Below are 19,446 nucleotides of genomic sequence, written 5' to 3'. Positions count from 1 at the left end.
CGCGGGAATGCAAGCTGGCGCAGCACTCTGGGTTGTAACGTCTCCATTTGTTGAAAGCTGGACTGCGGTGACCAGATGGCCCCACAGGTGCACTCTGGACATTTATCCTGAGGAAATAAAACTTCTGTCGGGACTGCTCCGAGCTGCGTTATGTGGGACAGCCCAAAGTGGAGGGCGCGCCAGTGTCCACCAGCCCTGCGTGGTACGCGAGCCCTGCGTGGTACGCGAGCCCTGCGTGGTACGCGAGCCCTGCGTGGTACGCGAGCCCTGCGTGGTACGCGAGCCCTGCGTGGTACGCGAGCCCTGCGTGGTACGCGAGCCCTGCGTGGTACGCATGGCAGTACGGCCGTTGGTTGGGGGTTGCTTGGACCCAGCTGACCTTCTCCCTCCAGCTCCTCCAAGCTGCTGTGATTCCTTCTCTCCTACTCTGTCCCTGGGCGTTTTCACCCTCGGACGCTGGCGTGGGTTGTGGCCTTGCCCCTTCCGGGGCTTTGACTCCTTGTGGAGTGGCCACAGTCAGCGTTGAGAGCGAACCGGAGAAGTGTCCCCTTAGCTCGCTGGGCTTCAGGCTGATGTGTCTGGAGGTGCCTTGGAACGCCCAACCTCTTTAAAACCTAGAGCACCTCTTTTTTGTTTCTCAGTTATAATACTGCACATTGTGGAGCATTTGGAAACTTCTGAAAAGTATAAAGAAGACATTTTAAAAGACCTTAATTAATTTACCCAGAGGTGGCATTGAAATCATGTTTGGATGTTTCCTTCATTTCTTCATTCCTCCCTCCTTCTCCGTTTATCCATCCATCTGTCCTTCCATCCATGCATCCGTTTATCCATCCATGTGTCCATCCACCTATCCGTCTGTCCATCTGTCTGTCAGTCCATCCATGCGTCCATCCACCCACCCGCCCATCCGCCCACCCATCCATCCATCCGTCCATCGCTGGTTGATGACGTAGGGCCAGGTGCTGTGGGATCAGCTGTGCTCCTGTAGCTATCCCAGGTATTAGGAGAACGGGCATGAACAGGACAGACAAAACCTGTTTGTGTCCTGTGTTTGTCACTTAACATTTATTGTGACAAACGCTTGGATCGTAAAACAGTTTTTGAAAATAACACCCTCAGTGGCTGTGTAATGTTCCTTTACACAGATGTATCAGATTAAACTCTTTATTGGAAATTTAGATTGTTTTTAATTTTTCACTAGTTTTGCTGGTGGGAGCAGCGTCCTTGGATACAGCCCATGGCTGTATCTCTGACTCATTTCTTAAGATGTGTCTCAGAGCCTGGGATTGCTGGTTACGGGGTAAGAGCAGCGTTGGGACACTCGGTCGTGTTGCTAGCTCCGTGCAGGCCCCTCCAGCCGGCGTGCCCTGTTGGCACTATCATTTGCGGTTCATTTCCTATCACTCTGGGGAAGAAGTGGATCTTACTGGATTTATGTGGCACTTGCCCAAGACTCTGCATTCAGTCCACTCCCATCTTAGACGACACTGTTTGTTCTCCAGAGGAGGGAGGAGGTTTCTGGGGATTCAGTAGCTTGCCAGAAAGCATTGCCAGGAAGTGGGAGAGCCAGATTTGCAGCCCGAGTCCAGTCCCTCTGCAAAGGGAGGGCAGCTGAGAAGCAGGGAAGGTTCAGCAAATTAAGGGTTTTTGAAGTCAGATTTGTACAGTAGTTGCCCTGTGGCTGTTCCTTCCTGCTCTGAAGAGAGACAGCTGGCCGCTTGAAATGTCTGCGCCGTGTCAAACGTTCATTACTGTTTGACCTGTGTGGCCTTTGCTGCCGGAGGAGCCCGTGCACGGTGGCACAGGACGTAGGTGATGGGGGCCCTTAGTCAGATCCCGCTGTGGTCCCGCAAGCACCCGGGCGGTGAGCTGCCCGCGTGCTGGGCTGTGACTCGACCATGCAGGCCACTCTCCCGTCTGCCCCGCTGCCTGTCTTCAGCAAGAGGAGAGTGGGGGGTGGGAGGGGGCTGCAGGGGTGCGCCGGCCCCCTGTGTGGGGAGACCGCCAGGCAGGGGCTTCTCTGCCCTGCAGTGACGGTGCTGGGAGGCTGCCGCCAGTATGAGCAGCCACCTTGGCTTCTCTCTCCGTCCTGCCACTGGCTTGCTGAGTCTCTGGGGCTTGTGTCCCCAGGCCCACAGATCGCTGCAGCTTTCCTCGCTGAGGGCAGTGGGAGTCTGTTTTTGTCCTCCTGGCAGGGCTTCTCTGTCCTGTGACATGTTTGTTCTTCGAGTCTCAGCTGAGCTGGGGTGAGAGCAGCTTTTGTCCCTGAGTCCTGCAGCCTTGCTGCCCTGTTCGCTGTCCGGTGGGCCTGGAGGGGCAGTCGCACTCGGGGGCCTTGCACAGCTGTCCCCTCGGACCCAGCACCACGTTGGGCCTGCTGGGCCAGTGGAAGGGCAGGCCTGCAGCTGGCAGCGGGAGTCGGCTTTGTGAGCACTGGGAGCAGGGGATACTCAGTGTGGGGATGGAGCCTCTCTTTCGGCTCCGCTCGAGGCCGATGCCAAGAACCATCACGTGTGATTCAGAAAGTCGGGGGCCAGAATGCCCTGCAGGGCCTGACCCCTCCCTGCATCCCGAGTGCCAGCGGGGGCCTGTGGGACCCTGGGAGGGAGCCCGTGACTGCGGCACGGGCAGAGGGAGCATGGCGCAGTTCCCTCCTTCCCCCAGAGGCTGGGAGGAGGAACCTGGAGACCAGAGGGCCGAGGGAGCGGCTTCCCAGCCCTCCTAGCCTGTGAACCTCACTCAGAGCCGCTGCAGGGGCATCGAGGCAGGTGGCCCTGCCACAGCGGCTGGCCCCTGCTCTCGTGACCCCCAGGGTCATGCGCTGGGGGACCAGGCACCGAGAGAGCCCTTCTGCCAAGTACTGCGAGTCGTTCAGCGTTATATTTTTAACACCTTTTCCTTGCTGAGTATCGTCTTGGGTGTTGAAAATTCAGCTGTGAAAGACAAAGAATGTCTCACCTACCCTGTGGAGCTCGCCTTGTGGTCAGGGAGGCAGGGAGAGTACTGACCTAAATAGGAAGTTGTGATGATGGCTGAATGGTGGGCCACAGGGTGTTGAGGGACCCCCCACCCCACATGGGCCCCCGTCCTGGGACATCCCCCACCCCCCAGTGGATCCCCATCCTCGGACCACCCCCCCACCAGAGTGGGCCCCTGCCCTGAGACACCCACCGGAGTGGGTCCCCTGTTCTGGGATAGCCCCTCACCCCTGTCCCGAGCGGGCCGCCGTCCAGTGGGAATAGCCAGGTTTGTATTCTGTTGTTTAATGGGGGAAGACATTCCAAGAAGGTGGAGTAAGAGTAATAATCAACAAGAGCTGAAACTTAGAAAATGAAATTACGGGTTTTACATAAATGATCTTACCTGGTCTTAAACATAAACCTATGAGAGGAGATTTCTTGTCTTTCACGGTTGACAGAACTGAGGCTCCGGTGGAGTCCCTTGCTCACGCCTGCCTTGGTGCCACATGGGGTCTGGGGTCCAGGGTCTTCTGTAGACGTGGTGGCGTGAAGAGCTGAAAGCAGGCCTTTTTGTGCGTTGCTCTGTCCCGTGGGCCCGGTGGTCGGTAGTGGGTGATGTTTATGAAACGAGTGAAGGCGGTGGGTCTGGGTGTGAGCTGTCTGGTGTCCTGGGCTCTGCGGAGGGGTCTGCACACGAGCGTGTGCTGAGACCGTGACGCGTGTGAGGCCGCGCGACTGAGCCGAGAGAGCGGCGGGCAGGGGTTCCGGCGGGCCCAGGTGCGGGGTGCACCTGCACTGTGAAGTGTTACAGTGTAGAAGGTGGGACTTGGAAGGTCCTCTGAGCCGACGCCCGTTTGCCGTCCTCCCGCAGAGGCGCCTTACGCACCCCTCCCTCCGCGCTGCTCCCGCTTCTGCTCTGGCACTGTGGGCTCCTACCAGGGAGGTCTGCCTCAGGTGCCGCATGCCCTGCCTACCCCCACCTCCCGCACCCTCCCTCTTTCTGTATCCTTTTTGCTTTTTTGGCATTTACCTCCAACTCCCTCCTGGGCTGGGAGAGCAGGGCTTCCTGCAGAGCTGGGCTAACCCCAGATGGGCGCCCGAGCCACTGGACGTGAACTTTCAATAGAGGACGCAGAACAGCGCAGCCTCCCTCGGCCTTGCTGGGGATGCTTCCCAGTGATTGGTCATCGTGCTCGGAGCCCTTGTCGTCTGGATTTCTGTCCAGTCAGCAGAGCAGTGTTCAAGGAGGGTCTGGCAGAGGGAGCCCCTCCCTGAGCTCTCTGGTCAGCTCCCTCGGGAGGGCCCGGGGGGGAGGGACGAAGCCCATCCGGTGCCTGACCTTCCCATTTGAGGAGGAACTTTTGAAAGTCGAGCTGTTTGGGTCGTGTCCTGTGTCCTGGAGACTTGGGGTTTGGGTGCTTTAGTGAGTGGTGAAGACCTTGGGGTCACTGTTGCCCGTGATCTCCTTGTGCTCTGCAACACAGGGCCTTGGGCCAGGAGCTGCCATGGAGCCTTGGTTTGTAAAGTGCGTCTCCATGCTGGTGTCCGTGTCACGTTCAGCGTGACAGCTGAGCCACAGACCCTGCTTCCTGCGGACCCGGGTTCAGGTCTCAGCTCGGTCACCAGCGTCTGAGGACCGTGAGCATGTTAGGGACTCAGTAAACCCGTTTCCTCATCAGAGAGGACGCGCCCCTGCCTGCCGGCGTGGTTCTGAAGATGGAGTGATCGACGGTTTCGTTCATTCACACTTCGGTTGAGCAGATATTTTACTTCTTGTTCAGTCTGGTTGTTTGGTTGTGTGTGCTCTCTCTCTTGAGTTGTCTCGTGAAGAGTTCATCGGTCTTGTCAGCCCCTTGAACGAGCCGGCTTCTAGCATTCCTGATTCTGTACCGTATGTCTTCTGCTTCATTAATTTCTATGTTTATATTTTTTCCTTTTCCTTTTTAATTTGATGGTGGGTTTTTCCCTTCTCTGCCTTTCAGGCTGTGAACGTGGATGCCGACTGCATTTCTGATACACCATATTGTTCTTTTCATTTCAAAATACCAATTTCAGTTGTGATTTTTATTCTGACTACCAGGTTACTTGGAAATAAACGTAATGTCCAACATTTTGTGATCACCCAACTGTTTATTTATCGCTTAGTGTCATTGCGTTCGAGGACCATACCCTGGGATGTGTGTATGACCCCCTTGGGAGCCGGTGTTTGTGAACGGCCCGTGCACGCTTGAGAATCACGCGTGGCCTGCATGGTAGGACGCAACGTCTTGGAAATGCCTGCATTTCAGCTGTTAATCATCCTGTTCTGATTCTGCATGTCCTCAGTGACATTTCTCCCGTTTCCTCCCATCCTGAGAGACCTCTGTTGAAATTTCCCAGCTTCACTGTAAGTTTGCCTATTTCTCCTTTTAATTTTGTCAATTATGGCAGCATATCTTTATTAGGCGCATATAGACTGAAAATAACTACCTTCCTGGTCCATTTAGCCTTTTATTATCGTGAAATAGGCTTTATAGTTTCTTTTGATCTTTGAACCGTCTTTGTCTGATATTAATACAGATGTATCGGCTTCCTTTTTACGTAGCCTTTGTGTCTTTAGTATCTCGTTTTATTTTGATCATTTCTTCATTATTTTATTACGATGTCGCTCCTACACAGGTTAGAGATAGAGTTTATGTTTTTATTCAGTCTGAAAATCTTTGTTTTTTTAGTTGAATTATTTAATTTAGTTGCAATTAATGATACATTTGCTTCTATTTTTTTAAAGATTTCTTTTTTTATTTCAGAGAGAGTGCATACGGGCAAGTGAGCAGGGGCAGAGGGAGGGGCAGAGGGAGGGAGAGAATCCCAGGCAGAGTCCCCACTGGGCGCCGAGCCCAGCACAGGGCTCCCTCTCCCAACCCCCAGATCACTACCTGAGCCAGACTGAGCCGCCCAGGCGTGCCAATAAATTTGCTTTTAGATGAACCATCTCACTACTTGCCTTTTGCTTGTGTTCTTTTTTGTTTAGTTTTAATGCTTTATTGTAGACTAAACCATCCCCCCCTCGTTATCTTATAGTTATGCTTTAATGCAATTTTTTAGTGCCTGTTACGTTGATTATAACAGACTATCAAAGTCTCACAAAAATAAATACTTCTCTCTTCTCGCTGATTCAGGGGACCTTAAAACACAGCATCTGTTGACCTTTTGCTCCATTTATAGACTATTATTGTTGAGCCCTTTACACACACACACTGTTGTAGCTGGAAAGACACCATTGTTACTTTTCTAAAAAATGCTAATTCCAGGGTAGTTGACTTACAGTGCTACATTACTCTCAGGTGTGCAACAGAGCGAGTCATCACTTCCTTACAACGCCCGTGGTGCTCATCACAGCAAGTTCACTCCTTAGTTCCCCCGCCCCCCCGCCCCCTCCGCCCCCTCTGCTGACCATCAGTGTGTTTGTTCTCTGGAGCCGAGAGTCTGCCCCTCCGCCCCCTCCGCCCCCTCTGCCGACCATCAGTGTGTTTGTTCTCTGGAGCCGAGAGTCTGCTTTTTTGTCTCTTTTTGCCTTTGCTCATTTATTTCTTAAATTCCACATATGAGTGAAATCATGTGTTTGTCTTTCTCTGACTTATTTCACTTAGCGTTATACTGTCTGGGTCCATCCATGTCATTGCAAATGGCAAGATTTCATTTCCTTCTTGGCTGAATAATATTCCACAGTGTGGAATGAATATATATGTATATTCATATGTATGAATGTATGTGTATGTATATATGCACACACAAGCCGCACCTTCTTTATCCATCCATCCATCCGTGGACACTCGCGCTGCTCCCACAGTTGTACGTAATGCTGCTATAAACATAGGGGTGCGTGTATCTTTTCTTATTAGTGTTTTCGTATTTTTTTGGTAAATACCTAGTAGTGCAATCTCTAGATCATAGGATGGTTCTATTTTTAACTTTCTGATGAGCCTCCATACTGTTTCCAGAGCGGCTGCGCCCGTGTGCATTCCCAGCAACAGTGCATGGGATTCCCCTTTCTCCACATCCTCGCGGACACCCGTTGTTGCTTGTGTTGTTGATTTTAGCCGTCGTGACAGGTGTGAGGTGGTGTCTCATCGCGGTTTTGTTCTGCGTCTCCCTGATGACGAGTGATGTTGAGCATCTTTCCACGTGTCTGTTGGCCATCTGGGTGTCTTCTTTGGAGAAATGTCTGTTCGTGTCTTCTGGCCCTTTTTTAACTGGACTGTTTGTTTTTTGGGTGTTGAGTTGTATCAGTTCTTTATATCTTGGATACTAACCCTTTATCAGAGATGTCGTTTGAAAATATCTTCTCCGCAGGTTGCCTTATAGTTCTGTTGATTGTTTTCTTGGCCGTGCAGCAGCTTTCTATGTTGACGGAGTCTCAGTAGTTCATTTCTGCTTTTGTTTCCCTTGCCTCAGGAGACAGATCTAGTAAGAAGTTGCTATGGCCGGTGTCAAAGAATAACTTTGAGGGGCGCCTGGGTGGCTCAGTCGTTAAGCATCTGCCTTCGGCTCAGGGCGTGATCCCAGGGTCCTGGGATCGAGCCCCGCATTGGGCTCCCTGCTCCACTGGGAAGCCTGCTTTTTCCTCTCGCACTCCCCCTGCTTGTGTTCCCTCTCTCACTGGCTGTCTCTCTCTCTCTGTCAAATAAATATATAAAATCTTAAAAAAAAAAAAAAAAGAATGACTTCGAGGATTTTGATGGTTTCAGGTGTCACATTTAGGTCTTTCATCCATTTTGAGTATTTTTTTGCGTATGCTATAAGAAAGTGGTTAAGTTTCATTGTTTCGCATGTGGCAGTCCAGTTAGTTACTGTTGTTTTTGTGTGTTCGTTTATATTTTTATGTGAGTGTGTGTGTGTATATATATATATATATATTCATCCTTTTATTCTTCTTCATTCCCACCTGCATCTTTAGGCATCCACCTGGGATCATTTTTCTTCTACTCGCAGAATGCCCTTTGGTGGGGTCTGACGCTGAGGAATTAATTCAGTTTTTCCCAGTGTGACTTTGACTTCTGAAGAATACTTTTGCTGGGTATGGAATTCTCAGTCAGCTGCATTGCAGCTGTGCCCATCGAGCCTGGACTGGCATGTCTTTTGACTTGCACCAAGTGAGCTCAGGGGCAGGCCGCCTCCTTTCTGGGGCCAGTCCTCGCCCACTGTCTCCTCTCCAGCTCTTTGCGGGGTTTTTTTGTTGTTTTGTTTTGAGAAGGGATATAAATATTCTGCTATATCTAGAATTATGTTTTAATCAATAAACTACTTTTGGAACAGTTTTGGGTTTACAGAAAAGTGGAGGAGATGGTACAGAAGCCCCTCTATTATTTCCCCCACCCCACAGTTGGGCCTAACGCCAACATCCCGCATTATCCGTGGGCATGTCCGTCATGATGAGTGCCTCAGTATGGACACATTACCGCTAACTAACGGCCGTGGTTTAAGGTCTGCTCTTGTGTGGGTCTCTGGGTTTTGACAAATACATGTCATGTGTATACCGTAACAGTATCACACGCAAACATGTATGTATGACTGCTTCTGTTTTCTGCAAAAGATTTTAGGGGATTGGTACAATTTCCTGCTTAAATATTTGGCGGAATTCCCCATTGAACCATCTGAGCCCGGTGCCTTGTTCTTAGGAAGGTTATTATTAATTTAATTATTAATTTAACTTCCTTCAGCAGCTAGAAGCTGACTCAGATTTTCTCTTTCTCTTCTTTCAAATTGTGATAGTTTGTGCCTTTCGAGGAATTGGTCCATTTCATATAAATTATTGTGTTTCTGGGCATGGATCTGTTCACAATACTCCTGTTCTTTTACATATCTCTGCGATTAGTAGTGCTGACCCTTCTCTCACATCCGATATTCGAGTTCTGTCTTCTCTCTGTTGTTTAATCTTGGTCACCCTGCTAGACGTTCATCGATGCCATTGATCTTTTCAAAGAACCAGCTTTTGGTTTTGTTGATTTTTCTCAATTGATTTCCTGTTTCCAATTTCATTGATTTCTGTTCTGATTTTTATTACTTCTTTTCTTTTGCTTGCTTTAGGCTTACATTGCTCTTCTTTCTTCAGTTTTCTAAGATGGGCGCTTCGAGGATTGATTTTAGATGTCTTTCCTAAAATATGCATTCAGTGCTGCATGTTCCCTCCAGGCCCTGCTGCATATTGTTTTAAGTTTCATTTCATTTAGTTAAAAATACTGTTCTGTTTCTCTCAAGACTTCTGTGACCCACGTGTTATTTAGAAGTGTTGTTTAATCTCTAAATAGTTTGGGATTTTCCAGCTCTCTTTCTTTCTTTCTTTTTTTTTTTAAAGATTTTATTTATTTATTTGACAGACAGAGACAGCCAGCGAGAGAGGGAACACAGGCAGGGGGGGTGGGAGAGGAAGAAGCAGGCTCCTAGCGGAGGAGCCTGATGTGGGGCTCGATCCCAGAACACCGGGATCACGCCCTGAGCCGAAGGCAGACACTTAACCACTGTGCCACCCAGGCGCCCCTCCAGGTCTCTTTCTGTTATTGACTTCCTTAATTCTGGAGTGCTCTGAAAGCTTACTCAGTATGATTTCTTTTTTTTTTTTTTTAAAGATTTTATTTATTTATTTGACAGAGATAGAAACAGCCAGGGAGAGAGGGAACACAAGCAGGGGGAGTGGGAGAGGAAGAAGCAGGCTCATAGCGGAGGAGCCTGATGTGGGGGCTCGATCCCATAACGCTGGGATCATGCCCTGAGCCGAAGGCAGACGCTTAACCGCTGTGCCACCCAGGCGCCCCACTCAGTATGATTTCTGTCCGTGTAAGTGCGTTCAGGTGTGTTTTATGGCCCAGAATGTGGTCTCTCTTGGTGAATGTCCCATGCGAGCTGGAGAAGCATGTGTGTCCTACTGTTGGCGGGTGAAGGATTTTGTCAGTGTCGGTTCGATCCAGTTGATTGGTGGTGCTGTTTGGTGCTACTGTGTCCTTACTGGTTTTCTGCCTGCTGGATCTGTCAGTTACTGACAGAGGGTGTAGAAGTCTGCAGCTACACCGGGAGATACGTCTGTTGCTCCTTGCAGCTTTATCAGTTTGCCTCACGTATGTTGACCCTCTCTTGTGAGGTCCATGTGTGTTTAGGATTGCTGTGTCTTTTTGGGAATATTGACCTCTTTATCATTATGTCATAGCCCTCTTATCCCCGGTAGGTGTTTCTCGTTCCTGAGGTCTGCTTTGCCTGAGCTTAATAAAGCTACCCCGTCTGCTTCACTGCCTTCTGATGGAGGTTAGCACGATGTGTCTTTCTCTACCCCTTAACTTTTACATCTGTCTGTGTTTATATTTGTAAAGTAGGTGTTTATAGACATGTAATTGGATTTTTTTTTAACCCCATGTTGGCAGTATGTTTCAGTTGGCGAGTTTCAGTCATTCGCCGTGATCCCAATCTCGTTCGGCATTTGGGGTGTTTGTTGGCGTTTTCTGTGTGGACTCTTGTTGTTTGGCTCTTTTTCACTTCTCCCTATTGATCTGCCTTGTTTGGTTTAAATGAGCATTTTATAGGGCTCCATTTTTTCCTTTTTCTCTGTTAACGCACGAGTTATACTTCCTAAGTAACGCGTCATCACAATTGGCCTGGGGTGTGCGGTTGTACCCTGGTCCGAGTCCACTTTGCAGTAGCGCTCTCCCTCTTCCCAGGGCGTGCAGGTGCCTGACCCCAGTGCCCCGGCCCTCCCTCTGTCCCTTATGACCACACGGCCACTCACGTACCTCCCTCCTGCGGCACTGCGGCCCCGTCCCTGGGAGCGTCTTCTGTTAGAGCAGAGCAGACCGAGGAAGTGACACACTGCACTGGCTGTCACTTCCCCTTCCCTGAAGCTCACGCTTCCTTAACGTAGACCCGTCTTCTGACTGCTACCGATTGCTTCTCTCTGGAGAACGCTCCGGCGTGTTGTTTTTGTCTGAGGATGTCTGTATTTTCCCTTTACTCCTGAAGGGTGGTTTCACCCGACGCGGCGCTCCATGCTGGTGGGTGTTTCTCTCAGCGCTTAGACGTTTTGTTCCCTCTTGCTCTCGCGTGCTGTCTCACTTCATTGCAGTTTCTCTGTCTTTGGTTTCCTGAGGTTTGAACGGGAGATGCCAAGGTGTCGATTCTTTGGTATTGATCTTGCGTGAGGTTCTCTGAGCTCCCCGGATCTGGGGGTTTGGAAAATCTCCCGCGATAGCAAAGTGCTCCTGGTGTCTCGGTGACGCTCCTACCCCTTATTCTGAGATGCTCCGCTTTTCTCTCTATTCCTCTCCTTGCATCTCAGTTTGGGGAGTTCCTATCGCCACATCGCTGTGTCTTTGTTTCCTGTGGCTGTTTTGTGCCCCTGTTTTCATCCTAACGCTCTGTGCCTGTGTGGTTTTATTCTTTTCCTTATTTTTGCGTTGACTGGTTGGCTTGTTAGTTTTCAGTTTTCAGGGTCTATAATATAGACACTAAAGTTATAGACTTCCTGCTGGATTCTTTTCTCTTGCATTGTTTTTCTCTCTACTATTTTTATCTGTTTCTCCTCTTTTAGAGGTTCTCGTGCTTACTTAATGTAGTGGGTGCTTAATGATATCTTCATCCCTTCTGGAACAGCTTAAGGCCCCAGGCCTCCCTTTAATGCTTTTATTATATTTTATATTAGTTCTTTTTTCCCTGAATTTCTGTTTCCAATTTGTACGTCAGTGGATGGTACAGCCACAAAGTTGAGAAGTTATGAACAGGTGCACGGTGAGAAGCACACCTCTACCTGCCCTGTCCTGCTCACCCACCTGGAGGCAGCCGGGGGTCTGGTTGAGCTCCCGAGAGTGTGGATGTGCAGACGTGTGTGGGTGTGCACGTGCATGTGTGCTCTATGCGTGCATCTCCTCCCCCACCTGCTCGCGGCCTTTAGCGTCTTGGAGCTTTGTAAGTCCCCAGTGCCTGTCACTGCGCGTTCCTTGTTGGCGGGCCAGGAGCTGCGTTCATCCGCCCTGTCCCGCTCCGTGAGTCAGGCACCTTGGGATCTCGCGGTCACGGTTGCCTGGGTTGGGACACGGCGTGAGTCCGTTGCTCATTTTCCTTTCCTGTTTCTCAGTCTTGCTTCTGTGACCCCTTGCCTTAGTCCTGGAACACGTCCGGTGTGCTGTCCTCTGGGGAAGTCGTTGCTGGGGAACGGTCCTCCACCCCCCGCCTCCGACTCTCTGTCGCCGCAGACGCGCGCGTCTTTCCACCCTTCCTGTGGCCAGCCTGCTGGGGGCCGCGACCGTGTGCACGCACTCTGGGAGGTCTGCGGGCTTCTGCATCTGAGTGTGGGCGCTTTTAATCACTCTGGAAGTTTCTCAACCATTGTGTCCTTCCTTGATTGTTGCCTTCCTAGCCTTTCTCCCTAATTTTGATAGAAACCCTTCCCTCCCCTGTTCCGCCTTGGCCGTCAGCCACTGGCTCCCATTTTCTCTTTGTCCTTTGTTGTTTCTGGCTTGTCCCTTGGAGTTCTCTTCCAGAGCACCGAGTCTCTCTGCAGCCACGGCTGAAGTGCTGTTCTACTTAGCTAAGTTTCTAAATTGTTCTTTTACCTTGTTGAGCTTCATGTCGTCTGCTTTTTGTTTTCATTTTAAATTTGCTTGTTTCTTTGATGTATTGTTTCTCACTGATAATTTAAATCGCTTTCTTTATTGTTCTAAACACACCATGCCCACCTTCGATTCTGCTTTCGATGATTCTGTTACCTGATGCTGTGGGTTTGTGTTTGCAGGTCTGCTTTCATTTGTATTCTGTGATCTATTTTTATTTTTTTACTATGACCTTGTGATCCTTAGAACTTTCTCTCTGGAACTTGTTTGATGCCTAGAGCAAGGTTCTGCTTTTCTAGCCAGGATCTCTGCTTGCTCCTGCCATGTGCCCGTGCGCAGTGCGGTCTCTTGCTGGTGTGTGTATGAGCGTGTCCCACTGTGTGTTTTGTTCTGAAGATTGCCCTCTGCGGATACTGCCGTTTTTGGGCCTGCTTCTTGCTCTGATCTCCCACCCAGTTCAGGCACCACGTGTTTTGCTTCTCCCCTGCATGAGGGGCTGATTCCGTTCCACCCCAGGGAGCCTGCTCCGGGCTCCAGGGCTGGCCGCTTCCTCTGGACTCAGGAAGAGACCAGGGGGGTTAGAGTCCGTTTACGTAGTGGCGGGGGGGCACGTGTGAAGGACCACGTTTGTTAGGACCGCGTGTTGGGGTACTTTTGTGTGGGGGAGCCCGTGGAGCAGGGCGACCCTGTCCTCTGGGAACTTGGGAGTGCACAGCACATCTGGGCACTGGTCAGGGTGATCTTGCCGGCTGTGAGAGTGGCACGTCAGCTTTGGCCTCTGTCCCTGCCGTGGCTCGGCAGCACCTGAGGAGACAGAGTCTCTGACCCTGTGAGCCAGACTTTGTCGTGCCTGCAGCTGCTGGCTGATTTGCTTACATGCCCAGCACACGCTGGGGGCGAATGGGGGGCGTGGCGCCTTTGCAGGGCTGTTGCACGAGGAGAGCTGTCCTTGTGATGGTGGCAGGATTGGCGAGCCCACCCGTGCCCCGAGTGCAGCCTTCTCCCTTCTGGGGCTCCCAGCACCTGCTGGCCCCCCACATCGGGCCAGCGCCCGTCCTCCCCGTGACGCGTTGGACGAACAACCCGGCACCTGTGCGCCTCAGCTTTCTTCCTGGAAGACCATGGCCTGGACTTGATGGTCGTTCTTTCCCAGGGTCAGGATTGGCTCCCCACCGCTACTCAGCACTGCTGAGACACTCCATCCTGTCGTTTCCACGGAAGGAAGCATTGGCTTGTCCAGAACCCCTCATCTCTGCCCTCCTCGGACTCTGGGCCCTTATGGGGCGTATTTCAGAGCTTCCAGAGGACTCCTCCTGTCCCTGGTACCAGTCTGCCTGCAGAGCTCAGCGCCGGTCAGGGAGATGGGCAGGGTCGTGAGCTGTCGGTCTTGTCCGCACTCGGCCGGGAGGCTCCATCTGTAGGACGGAGGGGTGCTGTCTCCCAGCAGTCTGGCTTCTTGGGGCCCGGGGGCAGGAGGGCCACGGAATGTTACCCCAGACGTGAGGTTGTCGGGGCCCACGCGCTCGTTCACAGACGGCTGGGGCTGGCAAGGGTGCAGTAGGGTCCCAGGCACCACCGTGGCTCTGCGGCTCCCCTGAGTGGTGGCCCGCAGCCCCTGCTCGTCTCTGCGCGGGTGCACCTGCCGGCGTCCGTGCGGAGCTGCCCTTGGTCCTGTGGCGAGCAGCTGTGCCGGCCTGCACAAGGACGGCTCCGTGCCGAGGAGAGGCGCTTGTCGGGAAGCGGCCTCTTGGTCGTACTCGGGGCGCATCTCTGCGGCTTCTGCGGCCCAGACCGTCCCTGTTTGTTGAGGGATTAATCGCCGGCACTTGCTCCAGTGGAAATGAAGCAAACTTCACCAGAAGCGCAATCGCTCATTAAAAAGTCATTATCACATCAACCCCGCACATTTCTCGGTCTTTCACTGGTAACGACAGAGCGGCTGCTTGAACACACACGAACGACAACTTGCCAGTTCACGGGCTCGTCCTCGCCAGCCGCGGCTCGCCTGGAGCCGTGATGGAGGAGCCGCGCGCGGAAAGCAGCGTCATGGGGATTGATGGGTCCGTCGAGGAGACGACTGCAGCTTGTTCATGAAGGGAAGCCCCCACCCCCGCCCTCCGGGGCGCCGGCGCTCTGGTCGCTCCAACTGTAAAGTCAATACCAAGAGAGAGGATTCCAGTAAAATGAGGACACTCGATAAACCTTCCTGTGGAGACAGATTTCCCACGGACGTGCAACCAGTTCCAGGTGGATTTGTAACGTTGGTTTCTCACTTACTGGATTTCTTGTCATCAGCTAGTTGTGGAGTCCACGCCAGGGTGATGACCGGGTCCGAGGCCTGTGAGCTCTGCCCCTCGTCCGGTCCCACCCGAGAAGGAGGGCCTCTCCCACTGAGAGAACGCGAAGTCGAGGGCTCTTTTGGGGCCGTGAATGTGCCTTTGAGCCCGTGCTGGTACGGACTGTCCTGGACGGGTAGAAACCGTGAGGGAGCGGGGCCGTGCCAGGGCTGGTACAGCTTCACCCGTGACCCCGTGGAGGTCTGTTTGCTGACTTGGATGAGACCACTGGGCCGCACTTGCGGGGCAGTGCGCGGTTGCAGCGTCCATGACGGCATTGATCCTCACGTCCGTCCTTTGAGACGGTCAGATCATCGCACTAATCTGGGAACTGAGGGTGGGGGTGAGTGCTCTGGGCTCGGGTGCCCAGTTAGCCTGGGGCAGTGTTGGGACAAACCTGCCCCAGGCAGAGGCCGTGGAGCTGCGCATCAACCTCTCTGGGCGCCTGTGTGTGAAACAGACTCTCAGGCCCCACCAGGCTGCTGAGACTGAGCTGACATCCCACAAGCTCCCCAGAATGTTTGGGTGCATGAGGGTATGGGACGCATGCTCTGAGCCCCTGGCTCCCCACATGATGACTTGATTTTCTCCATGTGGCCTTCCCTGGGTGACAGCATGTAGGCAAAACATGGGGCAGGAGGGCAGGTGCCAGCCCCCAGCTCAGGCTGAGGAAGAATCCAGGCCCACTATTAGGGAGTGAGAAAGGGCTGTGGGCGGCCCACAGGGCAGACAGCAGCTCCTTTCCCGGCATGGGCGCCCTTTGCGTAGGCCCTCCGGAGCCTCTCAGTTGCTGGACCCAGGGACCTTGGGTCCCTGCAGCCTTTCCTGGTTGGCCTCCAGAAGGTCGTCTCCCTCCACAAACATCTGAGGAAGGGATCAAACAGTCCTGGGCAGGAGAAGCCGTCTACCTCTCCCAGGGTCCCTGACTCTGGCTTACGGTCAGCCTTTACAGGTGTTTCTGGCAGGGTACCACTGAGCAGTGGCTTCTCTGTGGCTTAGTCCTGACGCTGTGTGACTGGTACATCCTTCCACAAAACCTGGGTGTGTCTTAGCGTGGCTGGTGCGTGGTGATGCATCTGTGGCCTGGGGTTGTGGCCCCAGGCATCCCATGAGCTCTGTGGGGAGACAGGGAACTCGCCGAGGCCCGAGCTGTTAAGCAGGGAGTCTGGGGCAGTTCAGAGTCTGGGCGGATGGAAGTCTCACTCTAGTTCTCCCACCCGGACACCTCCTACTTAGATGAATCTCTCCAGACTGCTGCGTGGAACCTCGCTCAGAGTGTTCCTGGCTCAGAGGCCAGGTCAGAAGTCATGGGAGGCAGGGTATTCAAACCTCCTTCCTGGCCTGGCCCTGCCAGTGTGTTCCTGGGACCGTTCCTGGAGTTTGGTAGGGCCTGGCGCTGGCTGGAATGGGGTAGAGTGCTTCTGCACAGCTGGGAGTCAGCGGGCTCAGGGAGGGGTCTCTGTCCGCTGCAGGTCTCCACACACCCTGCAGCTCAAGGCCAGGCTGTCGTGCGGAGTGCCTCAATCAGGGCTGGACCCTGGGCGCGCTCAGGCTGCTGGTTCAGGGCAGCTCGGGGCCCTATGGTGGCCTGGCTGGCGTCAGGCCATTGTGAATCCCAATACTACTGAGCTCTTTGAGGAACCGTGTGAGGCCACCCCAGCCTGACCGTGTGCCCTCTGTGCCCACAGGAGCGGGACGGAATGCGTGCCATCCTGGGTTCCTACGACAGCGAGCTGACCGCGGCCGAGTACTCGCCCCAGCTGACACGTCGCATGCGTGAGGCCGAGGACATGGTGCAGAAGGTGCACGCGCACAGCTCGGAGATGGAGGTGAGTGTGCAGGCGGGCGCAAGGCCGTCCACCTGCCTGTCTTCGCGTGCTGGCTCCGCGCTCTGACCCGGTGGCCCGGGAGAGGAGGGCCCGCCGAGGGGCTGCTGCTGGTACTGTCATCGCGGGCAGACCCTCCCTTCTGATTTGAAAGGTTAGCTCCAGCTGCACCGAGCACGTCATCATAAATATAAGTGCATTAATAGCCATTTTATTACAACACATTTGGCTCCACATGAAACATTAATGAAGAGAGATTTGCAGGGAAGGCTCCCTGACACCTTCAGTCGTCCCTGGCATTTTTTACATTGAGAGATTCCTCCTGTGTGTGCGCGCCCTGTGCGCCCTAATCAGTTAATTACGAGGCTGACAGTTCTCGCACCTCCGGTGACATCTGTTTGGGTTTTGTGATGAGGGGCTGCCGGCGTGGTTACCCCGTCTTACCTCGCTGCGCCTGCACGTCTGGCCCGCAGCCCTGAGGCTCCCAGCACGGGCTCACCCCTCCCCCTGATGGGTTTGAGGCAACACGAGATGCAGAGGCTTCTGGCGGACAGACGGGCACGAGCTTTGTCTCAACTCCCGCCACAGGCCCCCACTCTCCTCCTGTCTTCCCCTCCTGGAACCCTGCCTGCTTGCTCAGGACCGGCCGAGTTTCAGCCGAGAAAGTCGCTAACTCCCTTCTCCCGCATCTGTGGTCAGCAGTGTAGCAGGGCATCGCCCAGCCTTCCTATCCACCCCCCCACCCCCCGGAGGCCTGGGCGAGTCCGGACAGGTGGGCGACACCCAGGCTCAGCCGGCCTCACCAACACGACCATCTGTTCCTCTCTGTCCTGGTCACTGTCCTTTTCCTCCTGGATGTGGGCACGGATGGACCCCTCCAGAAGCAGGCCAGCTGCTGGCTGGTTTCCTGCCCTCTTCCCAGGCCAGACTGACCCAGATCTGTATTGGGATAGAGACTCCCCAGTACGTAACTCCTGCTCCCTGAGATCCCCTGTTTTTGAGGCTGGGCGCTGACCCTGAGACACGCCTCAGAGCCCTGGACACTGGCTCAGCTCACCCTCCTGGCTGCCGGAGGAGAGGCCCTGGTCCTCCCAGCAAAGCCTCCTGGGCATCTGGTGCTTCCCCACATGCCCTCCACACCCCGTTGGACACAACAGGCTCTGTTAGCTTGCACAAGAGTCCCCCGGGGCCCATGCTGCTGTCTGCAGGGAGGACCAAGCGTAGTGAGACTGGCAGCCAGGCATCCCGGGTCAGGCCCACCGGTCACTGTCCCCTGGTCTTTCTGGAACATCAGCAAGCAGGTGAAGAGAAGCTTACTGCCCTCAGGTGTTACTGATCAGCTCCCTGGGCATCGGGCCTGGACCCGGTCCAGTCCTGCTCAGAGGCCTGGGTCCACCCCGTCGAGAGCTGTGAGCCTCCCGGTCCCCACCAGGTGGCAGCAGACAAAGCCATGGGTCCTGTTCCTGTGTCCAGGCCTTGGGTGGGGACAGGCGGGGTCTCCTCAGCCTCTGTTCCTTCTCTCATGGATGCGACCCCCTCTGGCCTCCCTGTAGCCCTCTCTTGGAATCTGTGCTGGGAGGAGGGTGTCCTCCCCGGGAGGCAGAGAGGCGGCTATCCAGCACACGTCGTGGGGGTGGTGTGGGGTGCGGTGGGGACGAGGGGTCCCAGGGTGGGGCAGCACGCGAAGTCCACAGAGCTCCTTCTGCCGGAGGACCGTGTGCATGACGAGCTCAGTTCTGTGCTGGCCGCTGCTGGAGCTGAGGCGCCTCTGCTCTCGGTTGTTCGTGGGATCAGGACACGGCGTGCAGTGTGAGGGGACCTGTGGGGAGCCCTGCCTCGTCCACTTCCGGGGACGTCCATCATCCTCGCAGAGAGGCCGCATCGCTCACACTGTCCCACGCCGTCTAGTCTAGTCTGGCTGGTTCTCCGGCAGTCCGAACAGAGGCAGTTCTCAGCGGCGTCTCCTGAGTGCTTGGTGATGTCACAGAAGTGCTCCGGAAGCCCGTACATAGCAAACGGTCTCTCTCTAGTTTGTGGAGGATGATGGTGTTTTAGACAGAAGTACGGTGCAGAAGGGTGGAGAAGGTGGGAACGCACAGCGTATCCCCCATGTTCCCGTGCATTACAGCTGCGGTCCCGTCAGTGGCGCAGAGACCGGGCTCCCTCCGTGGGCCCCACGAGGTCATCAGTCTGCTCCACAAGTGGCCATTCTCACGTGGGCCCTGCGGTGGCTCCGTCAGCATCTTGGAGGGTGTGCAGCCCTTAAAGGGAAGGGCCCACTTTGTGTCAAGACCTTCTCTCTTGCCTGGCAGCACGTGGGCTCTCCTGCAGCCCTGGGACCACCCGCTTCCCCTGTGGGAGGTCGCTGCCCGCCGACGCCCTGGGAGCTGCTTGCCATCCAGGAGGAGGTCCGAGTCAGGGAGGAGGCCCCAACTTTAGGAAGTAAGCCCATCACAACGAGAAGGAAGGGATTTGTCGGGGGTCAGGGGTTGGGGGTGGGTCTCGGGTTTAGGAAAGTGTTGGGGCGAGCTCGCGGCTGAAGTGGGTGTGAAGGTGGCTGTGCCCGCTGTGCCCAGAGCAACAGCACCGAGATCAGCCCGCCTAGTGACGCCAGCAGTGAGAGGTGGGGGTGCCATGTGGCAGCTGGCGCCGAACAGCCCTGCCCCTCCCACTGCCACTTTCTGTGACGGGCCTTAGTCTTCTGACTGAGGGTGGGTGGGTGTCTTGTCGTATTGCCCCCCCCCCCCCCCCC

The 19,446-nt window shown here is 54.1% G+C and overlaps 1 protein-coding gene across 1 annotated transcript in view; it reads left to right on the top strand.

Annotated features, from left to right (window-relative positions):
* Positions 1–19,446, top strand: part of MAD1L1 (mitotic arrest deficient 1 like 1) — a 346,750-nt gene that overhangs the window by 162,512 nt on the left and 164,792 nt on the right. The window contains exon 12 of the mRNA XM_040634676.1: positions 16,557–16,697. Within this exon, the coding sequence (XP_040490610.1) occupies positions 16,557–16,697 (141 nt within the window). The remainder of the gene's footprint in view (positions 1–16,556; positions 16,698–19,446) is intronic.

Source organism: Ursus maritimus, unplaced genomic scaffold, assembly GCF_017311325.1.
Source record: "Ursus maritimus isolate PB19 unplaced genomic scaffold, ASM1731132v1 scaffold_2, whole genome shotgun sequence".
In the NCBI taxonomy this organism is placed as follows: Eukaryota; Metazoa; Chordata; class Mammalia; order Carnivora; family Ursidae; genus Ursus; species Ursus maritimus.
The sequence above is the reverse complement of the archived record's forward strand: the minus strand, read 5'-3'. Positions and strand labels throughout refer to the sequence as shown.